General features: G+C 34.2%; 1 protein-coding gene across 3 annotated transcripts in view; it reads left to right on the forward strand.

Moving 5' to 3' along the window:
- Window positions 1-15,490, forward strand: part of USP25 (ubiquitin specific peptidase 25) — a 139,952-nt gene that overhangs the window by 100,088 nt on the left and 24,374 nt on the right. For 2 of the 3 annotated variants that reach the window (XM_079921349.1, XM_079921350.1), the window contains one exon: window positions 5,078-5,217. In XM_079921349.1, the coding sequence (XP_079777475.1) occupies window positions 5,078-5,217 (140 nt within the window). Of the gene's footprint in view, window positions 1-5,077; window positions 5,218-10,251; window positions 10,366-12,565; window positions 12,662-15,490 lie in introns of all 3 variants that reach the window. The other variant, XM_079921351.1, reaches the window with a different exon arrangement.

Below are 15,490 nucleotides of genomic sequence, written 5' to 3' on the forward strand. Positions count from 1 at the left end.
ACCTAGGAATCTGAAGTCTTAAAATTGTTTCTGTGATGATTCTATGCAGCCAGCTTAGCATGGCTCTTTATAGGCTGCTGTTGGGGAATCATTGATTTTAAATACATTTCTGTAAGAAAAATGGACTGCTATTCTTTGATGCAGTACTCTTTAAATATTGTTCTAAATGTGCATGTAATAAGTATGACTCATTAGTAAGTTAAGGTATAAAATACTTCTGAAAGATATGAGTTGTTGTTCTTTTTTTAAATAGTTGATTAGAGAGCAGATCCTTAGGCTTTAACAGAAAGTCAATTGCTTGTCAAGTTGACTCTTAAAATGCTAAAGGCCACAACCAGGAAACAGGCATAGAACACCCCCAAGGTCCTCCCAACCCCTTACTTCAACATGAAGGTGGACTAAAGGAGCAAGTTCTGAGTACTCTCAGAATGTTGGATTTTATATAACAGCCAAATAGGTGAATGAATAAGTTCTATTATCAACATAGAACATGGCTGGAAAATATATTATGTGGAGGATAGCCATCCAAAAATCTCAGTGAAGCATCCATAAACTAAATAAATGATTAGAAAGATACTCCGGGTACAGGGACATTTTATACCTCTACAGAGAACTGGTCATTCACGGTGAAATGAGTGTGTTTAGGAGTTTGTAGCTGCAGGTAGGTAACTAAAGAAAACTTCCCAGGAATTAAGAGTAACAAATGTCACATAAGTAATCACCAGCTGTATTTCAAGCTGAAGCCTGAACAATAACACTTTAATAACTGTGGGACCAGTTAGTACATAAAATGCCAGTTAGTGCATAAAGGAAACAGCGTGGTCTCTGTTTATTGAGCTCTTACCATTTATATAGGCTAGCAGGGATGAGACTTCTGTAGGGATACAGGATGAACAAAAACTGTTGCGTGAGACTTCTATAGGGTTACAGGATGAACAAAAACTATTGTGCATGCAAAAAGCATAAAAGAGCCAGATGTTTTGTCCTAATGTTGTTTTTAACAAAGAAATGGAAATTGCCTAAATGTATGGTAAAATATTAGTTGTATGAGCCCTTTATACAGAAGAACACGGTATAACCAGTAAAAATTGTATCGACAGGAATAATGTTTGCTATATTAAGTTAAAAACAGTATATTCAGAATAACTTTTTGTTTAAAAAATTTGGGTAGGTAAAATCTGGAATATATAATACTAAAAATATTAATAGTGCTTATGTCTAGGTAGTGGAAAGCGCCTTTTATTTTCCTCCTTTGGTTATTTGTTCTAGTGAACATGTTTTTTACTCTTCTGGTTTGACAAAATGAAGCTAAAACCTCTTTCCTTTTTTATGAAGACCCTCTATTATAATCTGACTCCCTTGTAATTCTTTCAAGACTACTATTCTATGTTTCATCTAAGCCAGGGTATTCCCCATTATTCTTGCTTGTAGGTTATTTTCCTGTCATTAAGGCTTTGCTCATGAAGTATCCTTCATTTGGAAAATGTCCTCTTATCCTCACTATTCTTGAAATTTTATCCATTTTAAGACTTTCCTCATATCCCCAAATCTTTATGAATCCCTCTAATTACCCCTGTAGCAATTATTACCTTTTTTCCTCTATTCTAGTCCCAATCTATTCTCACTACCAAATTTATGTTATATTTCATCTTGATTACCAGTGTAAAGGCTCATTAATAGCAAGGATTTTATTAATCTTTTATCTGTCCTTACAGTGCCTTTGCATATGCTATTCCTTCTGCCTGGAATCATCTTGTTTCTCATCAATATAATTTTCTCTACAAATCCTTCAAGACTCAGCTCAGTTGACATTCCTCCTTTCTTAGCATGCAGCATCATTCCAAGTGTGTGTATTAGGTCCACAATGCTTCTGTAGGACGTTGTGCATAAGTCTGTTATTGCATTCAGTACTTCGTGTTGTAATGGAGTATACATTTATCTGATTTTGTTGAGAGTTCCTTAAAGTGAGTAAATTTTCTGTCTTTTTTTTTTTTTTTTTTAAACCATTGTTAATACCTAGCTCGGTACTAAAAATGGCATATGCTCAACAAACATGTTGGGAATGAAGTTTGGGTTTTTGTTTCCAAACTCCCAGAACCGAATCCTTATAGGTTTACCTACTGTGATTACAGTACCACTCAAATAAGTTCCCTGGAAGATATTTACACAGGGAAAATTCTAGAGGAAATAGTTTTATATGACATTTAGGCAGAATCATTCACATAAGGTTTCTGGACTCAAATCCCTATGTGGAAGGAAACCTTGACGCTGGGGACCTAAGGTGTATTTGACTGTGTCGATCAGATAAAATTACGTTTTCTCTTAAGGACTTAATTTACATACATTGTCCAGGTTTCCCTGGCTTAGACCAGTGTCACACCAGATGGATTTCTTGGCCCTCATTGCATTACGCTCACATCCTATTATCAACTACTGATGTTTTATCTATTACAGTGAGAAGAGACAAAGAGGGAAAACACAAGTAATGAAAGCTTTATCAACAAGAAGTCTCTCTCTGTTAATCCCTAGAGCAGCTGACTTAATTCACTTACGAAAGCTTCCAGAAGCAGAAGACTTGCTAAGCTGGAGTTGTAGTGGTTAAGATTTTCTTAACCTTGTCTATCATACAGGGACACTGAAAGAACATTGCAGTCCAAAGTCAGGAAATACAGAAATGAAGACATTTAACTTTTTTAAACTTCTTTACCTATCACACACATTGTAAGCATTTCTTCCTTTAGTTTTCCTTGTCATAGTGTATTTCACTCCCATTATCCTAATCACTCATACCCAAAATTTAAGTCATCTTCACATCAGTCTCCAAACCTTTATGTCTAAAATGCATCTTGAATCTAACCAATTCTCTCTTTCTTGCTGTCTCTGTTATCCAAAAGAATAGTCGTTTCTTGCTCGTATTGCTGTAATACCTTTTAGTACTTTCATTGACTTCCAGTTTTACTTTCCTCTCTAATCTGTTCTTTGCAGTGTGGTCAGATTAATGTTCTTTAAACTTGACATGTTGCCATTGTATTTAAAATGTTTATTCACTTGCTTTGCCCTTCAAAACTTCTGTGACTCAAAGGCCTCCGTTTTGTCCCTATCTGCATCATCTCTTGCCACCTCTCCCCTCTTGTTTTACTATAGTCCAGCCACACTAGATGCCTTTTGGACTGAGCTTATGTTCATTTCATGGGCTGTTCATTCTTCCATTTTCAAACCTAATCCATATAACTTCAGCTAAAAAGTCAGTTTATCTCATATCCCATAACCTAAATTACCCTTGCCCCATTTTATTCCTATAATGTATTATTATGATATTGTCACAATTCATATGCGTGATTCTTTGGTTAGTAACTTTCTCCATAGTTGACTATAAATTCCATGGGGGTAGGGACTGGCTGCTTTGTTCACACTCAGAGTCCCAGTGCCTAGCCTAGAGCCAGGCACATAGTTAGACACTTAATTAGAATTCATTGGATAAATGAATGCTCGTGCATCTATGTTGAAATTACATTATTTCTTTTTGAATAATATTTCACTTTGAGAAAAGTTTTAAATTAGTAAAATATTGGAAAGGTTGACAGTAATCCTGTCGTGTCCCACCAGTTGATTGAGCAAGGACTTATCCTATCCCAGTAACGCTGTAGAATATTTTAGTGTACTTTCTTATTTCTTTTTATCCATTCATTAGCTTATTAATTCATTTGTTCCATTAAGTTATTGTGTGCTTATTATATGCTAGGTATTGAAGAAATAGCAATACAAAAGGGAGATAGCATCACTGCTCTTTGGATTCTTACAGTCTAGCAGGGGATATGGGCTTGAAACAAATACTTAACAAAAATAATGAAGTTATAATTGTGTGGTAAGTGCTATTAAAAAGAAAGTATACGTTTACTCTAGAGCAGTTATTCTCACCTGAGAGTGATTTTGTCCCTCAGACGGCATTTGACAATACTGGAGACATTTCTGGTTGTCACACCTGCGGAGACAGTACAACTGGCATCTAGTGGGTGGATGCCTGGGTACACAGGACAGTCCTCCACACCAAAGAATCATCTGAACCAAAATGTCAGTAGTGTTGAGGAGGAGCAACCCTGCTTTAGAAATGGGGTTATCAGGAATACTTCCATAAGGAAGTGATATTCAAACAAAAGCATATATAGAAGTTATTAGATGGTGGGGGGGGATGAGAATTGGTGAACACACAGGCAAAGGGAAGAACATGAGGAAAGATACAAAAGTTGGAAGGTAAACCTCTTCTCTGATGTATTAGATAAGCTGAAAAAAGTCTGGTATGTGTTCCTTTTTGAGTAAAGGGCAAAGGACACCTGGCGATGTTGGAGAGATAGGCAGAGACCCATTTATATAACGCCTTGTAGGTCGTATAAGGATTTTGGGGTAGTCTGTTAAATACCCAGTGGACATTCAGAGTACATTGTTGCATCTGTGGGTTTCGAACTCAGAACATAGGCAATAGATATAACTTTAGGAGTTCTTCACGGAAGTAGTATTTGAAGTCTTGAATTTATATTGGTACCAGTTTGGCAAGTTTTAATTGTTTTTCTCTGACAACACTCAGCTACCAGGAACAGGTTCAGAAAAGATAGAAGGTTGGGTTCGTTCAGGGTTAGGATTTTGTTAGGTAAGTATGAAAAAGGATACTGTGTCCAGAAAAACAGCTACTGTGCTCTCTACAGAAACTCAGACCAGGATTGTTGTACAAACTACCCCCCCTACCTCTTTTTTTTTTCTTTTTTTTTTTGGTAGAATGCTCATGATTTTCCAAAGTTAGACTTTGATACTTATCATGACAAAGAAATTTACTATGAATTTCTTAGCATAAACTATAATGAGTGCTTTCTTCAGTAATTATTTGACTACTCTGAGATCTGATTCTTTCTTTTGGTAAATCCTGGGGGAAGTGCTGTATACTGAAGCATGTATTACTTTAAATTGAGTAAGTAAAGTAAAATTAATTATTGTATAACTTCAAATGAGAAACAAATTACAGATATATCTTAGTATAGACTCACTGATTTATATTAGATATACAATTGATTCTTTTCTCATGAAGCACAAGCAGGAGAACCAGAATATCTAGAGCAGCCATCAAGAAGTGATTTCTCAAAGCACTTGAAAGAAGAAACTATTCGAATAATTACCAAGGCATCACATGAGCATGAAGATAAAAGTCCTGAAACAGTTTTACAGTCGGTAAGAATTTTTCTTTTAGCTCTCTGAACATACCCATCAATGTTCACGAGGTTTCCTAGCAATATAAGGAGAATGACCTGTCTGGGAGTCAGGAGAGACCAGGCCAAAGGAAGGCTTCGCTTGAACATGATGAATGATTGTAGGTGTCACCTAACTGCCAGGCTGTAATTTCCTCAGCTGTAATTTTTAAAATGCTTCTTTTTAAAAAAAAAGTTTCTATCTTCCTGTTAGAGAATTATGAAAAATTATAATCATAGACTAAACTAGTCATTTGATTTGGAACTTAAAAAAGAGAAGTACAAAATTTAGCATTATTTTTCTTTTCTTTCAACCCCTCCTCCCATCTTTAGTCTTACTACATTGGAATAGTTGGTAATATAAGGTATAAATTTCATTGTTTCATGGACTGTGTTTAACAAAATACTAGATAGTCTAGGTTAGAGTATTATTAGTAGAATAAATATGATATTATAAAACACTTTATGCATATTTCGTGTCCTGTATAAAATTGTCATTATAAGCCTCCTTTATTGTTAATTTTCAGGTATTCAAGTGTGTCTTTTTATAACAGTAAGTTGAGCACATTGGTATTGCATTACGTTTCAATGAATATGATATTCTGAGAGATGTTGTTTCAAGAGTTTCATACTACAAAACTATTCAGTTGCTATAGTCATTTATTTTTTATTTTATTAGTGAGCACAAGCAACTCTAATACAAGTTTCGTGATAGCTAATTTTAGGATTTGAAGATTCCACTCCTAGAGTGCTAAAGCGAACAGGGCATGTAATTTTTCAACACGTAATTTTCCACTGAGTGAACTTAATCTCAACAATAGCCTGCTAATTACAGTGATGTCTTTAATATGATAAGATCTTGATTAACCAAAATGTTCAATTAATAGGGTATTCTGTTAATTATGTTTTGATGAACAAAGTAATCAGAAATTATTTTTTAATTTAATTTCCTTTTTGAAAAAGTTTGATTATATATCATCTTACCATTAAAAAACGTATTAATATAGATTTTTTTTTGATCATTTCGAATTTTGCAATTCGAAATGGAGACTAAAAAACTTGAGATGAGGAACTGCTAACTCTAAAGCACTTCCTGAAAAATGCTTCTTTTAATAGATCTGGGATTTCTACTTCTTGGGGGATGGTAGAAGAAACCCTAGGGAGGGAGAAAAAACACAGGAGTAGGTAACAAGGGAGAAACATTTTTGCCTGATATAAAAAAAATAATTTGCCAGGGCTTTTGCTAATTAAGATTTTTATTTGTTAGAGCCTACATTATGGTTAATAAGTATCATTCTTTTAACTGGTATCAGAAAGCTGGAAGCATTAATTAGCTTAATGTAGAATCATGATTTTTTTTTTTTTTTTTAGTTCGGCTAATCGTGTAATTTAAATTTGTAGAAATCAGCACTTACATTTTGATTGATTAGTTTATTCATATGGATATCATCTTATATGCTAGCAATCTGCTGCTTCACCTTTACTTGAAAAAAGATGGCATTGAGGGAATATGATAGCTAGCATAAATATTTTTCTATCTGGCATATCTTCTGGAGTAGCACCAATAGTTGGCCACATTGTCTGTATAAATTCTGCAGCATATCTGAGAATATATTAATCATGACTGTCTGACCAGTGGTTCCTGGTCTCATGGTCAGTTGCTTAGGATCATGGTAACCACCTACTGGGTTTTCTCATTTAAAGGTATGCATTAGAAACTAAATTTCAGAGTCTTTAGATTTGGGGATTAAATAGTCCTGGGTTTTTGAATATTAATTTTACTTCTTGCTAGCTATGCAAACTTGAATAAGTTGCTTAATTTTTCTAAACCTTAGTTTTCTTTTATATAGAATGGAGGTGATTGTCGGATGAATTAAGATCATTTTTTTAAGTGCCTAGCATGTAGTGTAGGCCCTAAGTCTCTCTTTATTTCCTTCTGTTACTTAAATCCTACTTAAATCCTATTGTGTATTTTACAAATACACAATAAAGTTCCAACCTTAGTAGAAGAAGAATTTCCTGGAAAGCTTAGAATCACAGAAACCATAGAGAGATACTCTCCAGATGTTTAGACAGCTTGCTTTTTAGAAGAATGTCTTTCATTTTAAGTGAAATATTTTAGAAAATTTAAAAATTCAAAAAAGTAGACTCTAAGAAAGAATCATGTATATTTCCACTACCCAAAGTTAATCACTTAATAAGTTGGTATGTTTTCTTTCATTCTTATATACAGATTTGGGATTTATTTTTGTAATTGAGTTACTACTGTATATAAAATTTTATATCTTAACTTTTCTTCTTTTAATCACTGAACATAACCGTTTCCCCATGTTACAAACTAAAAAACATTTAATGGTTGAATAGTATTCCATTAAGTGATTAAATTCTTACTTACTTACTCATTCCCCCTTATATATTGATTTCTACTTTTACATTATTATAAATAGGCTGTTAAATATGAAACTTTTTCCATATTTCTGGTTATTTCTTTAGACTAGATTCCCCATAAGTTAGTAGGTTAAAATGGTATGAGCATATTAAGGGAGCCAAAGGGGTTGAAGATATATAGCTTTCTAATCACCCTTTTATGGGACCACTTTTTTAAAAAATCATGTATTTAATAGATTCAGGCAATTAATAAAAATCTTTGTGTTCTAATTATTTTTACAACTTATTAACTGAGGAACTTATCTTTAATCTCTTTCAAGTTCAGCCTTTGTTAAGGTGTTCATATGGGACCTGACAGTAAAAGGAAAAGATAAATGTACTTCAGTGAACCCTAAAATTCTTTATATGAAAAATTTTTATGGTACTTTAGGATATCTAAACTTGATGGACACAAAATAACTACATACGCCCAAAATTTCTTCCCTTTTTCAACTTTCACCCAAATAATTAATTAGTGTTATTGCTGTTGAAACTCTTCTGTGGCAACTGGAAAGGATTATAGAACATTTATTTTTCCTAAGTGCAGTTATTTTTCAAAGGAAACATATCATTTTTTAAGGATAAGTATTCTAAGGAATACATTTTCTGGTTGCTACTTGCCTTAAATTTGTATTTTTTCTTCTTAATATAGTATTGTTTTGGGTTGGTTTGCTTATGAGAAATTTTTCACCAAAAGTTAAGACAAATTTCTTAGTTTACCTGCTTATATTTCACTCTTGTGAATGGAGACGTAGGACAATTCTTCCTCTCTCAAATGCTGGAAGGATTAAAAATCCTTAATTAAATGTCATAGACCAAGCTTATCTCTGTAAGTAGTAATATTGGGTTAGGATTATTCCGGTATAAGCAATTTCAAGAAGCATAATAGTATAATATTTGTAATACCTATCATTTATAGAACAACAATTAATGTGTCAGGTTTTGGGTTAGCTGAATATTAGCTCTCAAGATCATGACAACCATGCAGGTTGGTTGGTTCCTCTTGAAAAATTGAGGACTCAAGCAGAACGAGGAAAGCTTTTCTGAAAATGTTATGGTTAAAAATAACATTTCTTTTAAAGGAAGCAATGCCGGTCTTGGCCATTATTCTTGTTTTATTGTTCAGTTAAACTTCTTCTGCATATGTACTTCGGAATATTCAGAAAATCTTCACATCACTAAAATTTACCTGTATTTTAAACTGCAGTAAAACCATTCTGTTTTTATTAAAATTTTCTGTTTATTTGATGTCAAAAGTAAAGTTCATCTTTGCTTAGGGAAATTTTTATGGTGCAATTTGAAATTACTTAAGCAAGCTGCTTTCAGGCACCTTAAGTACTTCTGAAATTTGTTTGTAGGTGAATAGTGAATATGCTAGTTATAAATCCATTCAGTAAAGTAAGATCCTTGTGAAATCTGAACAGTGTTTTGAATGAACCATATTAGTGTCTTTTTTTTGCGGTACGCAGGCCTCTCACTGTTGTGGCCCCTCCCGTTGAGGAGCACAGGCTCCAGACACGCAGGCTCAGAGGCCATGGCTCACAGGCCCAGCCGCTCCGTGGCATGTGGGATCTTCCCAGACCAGGGCATGAACCCGTGTGCCCTGCATCGGCGGGCGGACTCTCAACCACTGCGCCACCAGGGAAGCCCCATATTAGTGTCTTTGAGTGGACTTTCTGGATTTCACACTGGCTTCCACTCCATTAGTTTGGGTTAGTGAAATTCTTAGAATTTGTTAACAAAGAAAAGAAGAAGAATCTGAGTTTTTAAAAATGGATATCACTTTCTAGCAGCTTTCCCCAAAACAAGAATTCACTGGACACTCATGATGTAAATATATTGTACTAGGTCGCATAGGCTGCGACCGAGTGGGTTTAAACACAGTAGAGTGTGGATATTAAGTAGCTATACAATCGATTATTAGAAAGGATAGAAAGGTAAAATCATAAGAAAGAAAACTTACAGACTCTCCTGGATTCAGAGGAGGTCATATCTTATTTTGATGGAGATCTCTAGAAAGGCTTTGTGGAGTTATTAGAATTTTAAAAAGTAAATAAGGGCTTCCCTGGTGGCGCAGTGGTTGAGAGTCCACCTGCCAATGCAGGGGACACGGGTTCATGTCCCGGTCCGGGAAGATCCCACATGCCGCGGAGCGGCTGGGCCCGTGAGCCATGGCCGCTGAGCTGCGCGTCCGGAGCCTGTGCTCCACAACGGGAGAGGCCACAAAAGTGAGAGGCCCGCGTACAGGAAAAAAAATAATATTAAAAAATAAAAAAGTAAATAAAACTTTCACCTGTAGAGACAGCAGTAGGAAATACAACTTCAGTATTAACTATTTTTAAGAATTTGAAGATGCTTTGTGGGAAAAAAAAATTAAAATTTAATTTAGTGTTTGAGATGCAAAGTGAAAGCTGGAAATCTTGTATTATTACCTGCTTAATGCATTTGCTTTAGTGTTCAGTTTTAGATGTTTTCATTTCATGCTAAAAAAAATGCAGGTATTTTTAAAAGGATCAAGAGTTATGCACTTAAACTGAATGCTTCCATTGTGCTCCTTTCTAATGTTCACACTAATGATTTTCTTCTGCAGAAACCTGAAAATACCACAAGCCAACCACCTTCTAACCAGCAAGTTGTAGAGGTGGCGATTCCTCATGTAGGGAAATTTATGATTGAGTCAAAGGAGGGGGGTTATGATGACGAGGTACCTTTATTATAGCCCTCTGCACTGTTTCCACTTGTTTTTTGCTATTTAATGCAAGCACTTTGGGCATGCCTGCACCCTTACATTGTCTGTTGCTGCATAACATACAGCTTTGCCACCCACAGTCTGAAATTACCTTACCAATTGCTGACAGTACTTCGAATTTCAAATGAACATTTAAGTAGAAAGCTTATGGATTTGTCAAAAGAATAATTTTATGTTGCTAGAGTTAATTCTTTTGTGCAGACATAGGATTTGTTTACTCTAGGGTTGATAGGTTTTGATAAGGTTTGTTTAAATAGCAGAAATTTTGAGCACTTAAAAATATTTTCCTTTCCTACTTTCCTTGAATTATGGATTATAATACTTTGCCACTATTTCCTACCAGAAGATCCTACAATCTGATTAGATATAGATTAGATACAGATTAGTGTATAGATAACTGTTTTGTTCTTTTTTCTTCTGCACCCTCTGTGTGACTGAATTGAATGATTCATCAACATAGTCGAATGCCTACCAGTGTTGTATACACTGGGCACCTCCATCTTATCTCTTCTTACTGCCCCACTGTTAATTCTCATGTGCTTAGTTTTCTAACAGTATGGAGGCATTTTTGTTCCCCATGATATGGTTCTTGGGAATCCAGATGAAAATTGCTGTTGTCCTGATCCCATCGATATTTTTTCCCCTTTACCACGTTTTTCTTTACACTATTCAGTTTTGATCTTTTCTGTATTTGAGAGGGGGCCAGTAAAGCTGTTTCTGAATAGTAACAACAGAAAAGACAGACCCTGGATTCTATCATTTGTTAGTTTTTACTGGCATGGATGAGAATTGAATGTATATTGAATAGTTTTTTCCAAGTAATGTTTTTTTCAGACTTAATTCAAGGTTATGATTAAACTCTTATATGAGTTAATCAGCAAAATCAGACGTGTCATAAAGACATTACTATTACTGTGCTACTGTAAGAAAGCATGGGCCGTAAAGAGAATAAGAAGCAGGTTTGTGAGTCAGGAACTGGCCAGAAGGATTTTCTGAAGCAGTTAATGTTAGGTATATTGCAACTGTCAGTGTGTACTCCAAAATAAATACTATGAGTAATAGGTTCAGTGAATCAGAGGTAATGGATGCAGTCTCTTTATTGCTCTAATATGATAGCTTCTTAGTGTCTTGAGTTGTTTCACTTTGCAGATATTTTAAAATACAAACATTTAAGAATACAGTCATCCCTTGGTATCCGCGGTGGATTGGTTCCAGTACCCTCCCTGTCCCCAGCAGATACGAAAGTCCACAGTTGCCCAAGTCCATTATACCAAATGGCATAGTACATAATAAACTATTATGAAGACAAAGAAATATTTAAATATTTAGTACTTAATAGCAGTACGTTTTTCTGTTTAACTGTTACCATGTTGGTGCTTGCAGATTATGGAAACTGGCATGTTTTTAGTAAAAATGTTAATTTGTTGATCAAGCATCTTAGTGCTTGTTTTAGGGTGAGCCTTCTGGCATTTAAAAAAGTAGAATTGTGATTAATCATTTAACACTACCTTTTGTGCAAGTGCTTATGCTCTTGGCAGAGTTTTTTTTGTGTTTTGTGTTTTTTTTTTTTTTTTTTTAATTCGTTGGAGTGGTAGTTTAACAGTGCATGTGCCTTGTAACTTTTAAAAAGAAGTCATATGGGTACAGGGCTGCTGCTTAGATATTTAGACTGTATGGTTGTGCAGGCAGGGGTGCCGGGCCAACCGGCAGAAGTGGAGTTGGAATTGAGCTAATGCTCAGTTCCCCGACCCTTAAAGAAGAGGCATCTTTTTTAATAAAAAAAAGTGTTGCTTTTTCTAAATGGTTCTCTTAGAGAGCGGCACATTTTTCTAAATTGTCTGTCAAGAAGGGGGTGCCTTTTAAAAAAATTCTTCAGTTCAGACAGTATGCCTTTTTGCACTTCGCACAAAGGCACGATGTCAGCTAACTGTGGCCCTGTATGGAAGATTTCGAGATACTTATATGCATATCAGATCACATTTGCTACAAAAAAGTGCAACGTTTGATTTATAAATAGTGAAAAACAAAGGACTTTTAACATGCATGTAAAAACAAAGGACTTTTAACTTGCATGTAAAGGAATTATTTTGGTTTTTTGATTTTTTTTTTTTATGATAACCATTCAAAAGTTCTTACTTTAAATCCCTTGTGGCAGATCATGATGACACCGAACATGCAAGGTATTATCATGGCGATAGGTAAATCCCGGAATGTATATGACAGGTGTGGCCCTGAAGCAGGGTTCTTTAAGGTACAATGAACGTTTTCATTTTATTTATTTATTTTTAAAATAAACTTCTTAAAACGTTTTATTTCCTTGAATTAAATTTGTTTTCCTGTATACCTTCTCTCTTCCTATCCATGGCTAATCATGGCCACATAATGTTCTAGGGGTTTCTTTTATGCATGAATCTAAGACTGATTATTCTTTTTAAAGTCAGATAATTAAACAAAAACAAAGCAATTTACCTGAGCTATCCTAATAGTACACCTCTGATTTGTTAGCAGAAATTTATTGTATTTGAAGCAAATAAAGGGTATTGATGGGCAAAAATAGGAACTGAGTAAATACTTCTGGTAATAGTTTATTTTCTCCTCTGGTAATATTGTTAGTCAAAATTATAATATTTTTCTTTACTTTTATTATCATTTCATACTAAATTGATTTCTTCATTTAGTTGTTTCTGAAATGATTCATTCATTTATTATCTTATATTTCTTGTTTTTTCCATAATTAATTTTAATATCCTTGTCATTTCAAGACTTGAGGCCATCAAGCTGATGCATTATTCCATGACTAAATCTTTATTCCCTCTAATACCAGATCTAATGTTTTGATTACATTATTATTTGTTCTTATATATTTGAAAGATGAAAACACTGTGTTTTGTTTGTCACTTTCTTTAGGTTAACCAAAGCCAATTCATTACTTTACCCCCCCCACCAGGCCCCTTTTAGTGTTTGTTATTTAAAAAAAAAAAAAAACAGCTTTATTGAGGTATAGTTCACTTCAACAAAGCTACATGTTCCCTTTCTTGACATTTAAAATCTAAAATTTTCCCTTAATGTTCTATACCACCATTCACTGCAGTCTTTAAGAAACTGCTTATTTTCAGTGTTTCTTATGGTATATAGTATAAACAAAGGCCTTGTGACTAGTAGCCTTATATCAATAAACACTTTTGAACTGGTTAGAATTAGAGTGACCAATCATCCTGGTATGCCTGGGACTGAGGGGTTTCCTGGGATATAGGACTTAGGTGCTAAACTGTTGAAGTTCTGGCAGGCTGGTCCCAAGATGAGTTGTTCACTCTGTTAAGATCCCATGAGAGAGGTTGAAAACTACTCTTATCAAAAAAAAAGAAAGAAAGAAAAGAAAAACAACTTTTATGTTTAAAAATTAATCCTTATTCCCAGGCAGTCTACATTTCTTTTCTTAGAAAACACTAAATATGTGTGTTCAAAAGTTTTCTTGTTTCTTATGGAAGAGTTATCTGTCCTTGATAGTACCATTGTCATCTTTGTCAAGTTGGGTATCTTTATCTATTTTCCAGTTGAACTGGAAACTTAACTTTTATTAAATTAATACCTGCATATATTTTAAAGAGCCAACTAATTATACATACTACAAACAACAGTAGTCACATCGTATCCCTCCCACCCCCAGCTCTGGTAACAGCTTTCAGTTATTTCATCAAATCCTTTTGGCATTAATTCTATATCTTTATGTAGAGTGCTTGTGATTTTGTGATTCTTAGTTTACACATTTCCTGTTGAATTCCCTACCATGGGACGTGAATGATGAGCCCTCTTTATTCTCCTGCCCCATATACACGCACCAGCACATACAGTTTTCATCCCTCCATCAACATACACACACACACACGCAATATGTGTATAAGAATCTTGTCATTTGATTAATTCAGAATTCTCAGCTTGTATTATTATTTCTTGTGTGCTACTCAGGGTTGAAGTAAGTCATGCATATTATTACTTTTACTTCTTTTCCCTCATCTTTCGTTTTCCTTGGAATTGGTTGTTTTGTTTTTTATTTGCTTAGTTTTTTGCTCTGTTCTTTGTCAGCTTTATTTTCTTGTGGAATTCTATTCTGGAGCTTTATGACCTGCTCCAGTTTGCATTGGTTTTCCTTTATTCCTGGTATATAACTGATGTCTTGAGATCTCCTTTCATCATCACTTTGGGGATGCCCTTTGCATCTTATCCTTCGTGTATTTTCTATATCTCATATATTTGTCTTTTTAAATATACCCTCTGATTTTGAAGCAGCACAAAATCTCTGAAGTTTATATTTGTGTATATTTTCATCTATCTGTAATTAAGGAATACGTAGGTGAACATTATCAGTTTATAATTAATGTATACTTTTGGTATAGGTAAATGATTAGCATTTGGAAAGTTCTAGCTGATAATATAAAATTTGAGGAAATTTGTCATATAAATAACAAAAATAACGTGTACAAATGCAATCATTCAGTAATGTAGAGGTGTCTTAAGTAAAACTGATAACAACAATCTGCTTCTGCCCTGTTGTAACCACTTCTAACATTTGTATAACCTTTCTGGTTTTTTCCCTTTGTTTTTAAAAACATGCATATATAGAGAAATTTTTTAACTTTTACTCTTCATATTATTTTGTAACTTATATCACTCAGAAATATATTGTGGGTATTCTTAAAGTTAAGACAATATATCTACCACATTATCTACACCACCTGCATTTAGTATTCTGTGGTATAGATGTACATATTACTCTCTCTGTGGATGTACGTCCTATATTTTTTCCCAGTCTGCCATTTCTGTTTGAATTTAGTTTATGGTACCTTTTTCCATAAAGAAGTTTTAAAAATACTGTGATATCTATACTGTCTTTCTTCTCCTTTCTGGATTCTGGAGTTTCACTGCTATACAAAAAGTCTTCAACCTAAGGTATTATAAATTTTCTGGAATATTTTCTTAAAACACTTTTCTTAATAAATTTTTATTTCATGAATTTAAAAATACCCTATTTACATTTAACTCAGTAGCATTTTATTTGGGCTTTCTGCATTCTACATTAATA

This window comes from Stenella coeruleoalba (genome assembly GCF_951394435.1).
Source record: "Stenella coeruleoalba genome assembly, chromosome: 5".
In the NCBI taxonomy this organism is placed as follows: domain Eukaryota; kingdom Metazoa; phylum Chordata; class Mammalia; order Artiodactyla; family Delphinidae; genus Stenella; species Stenella coeruleoalba.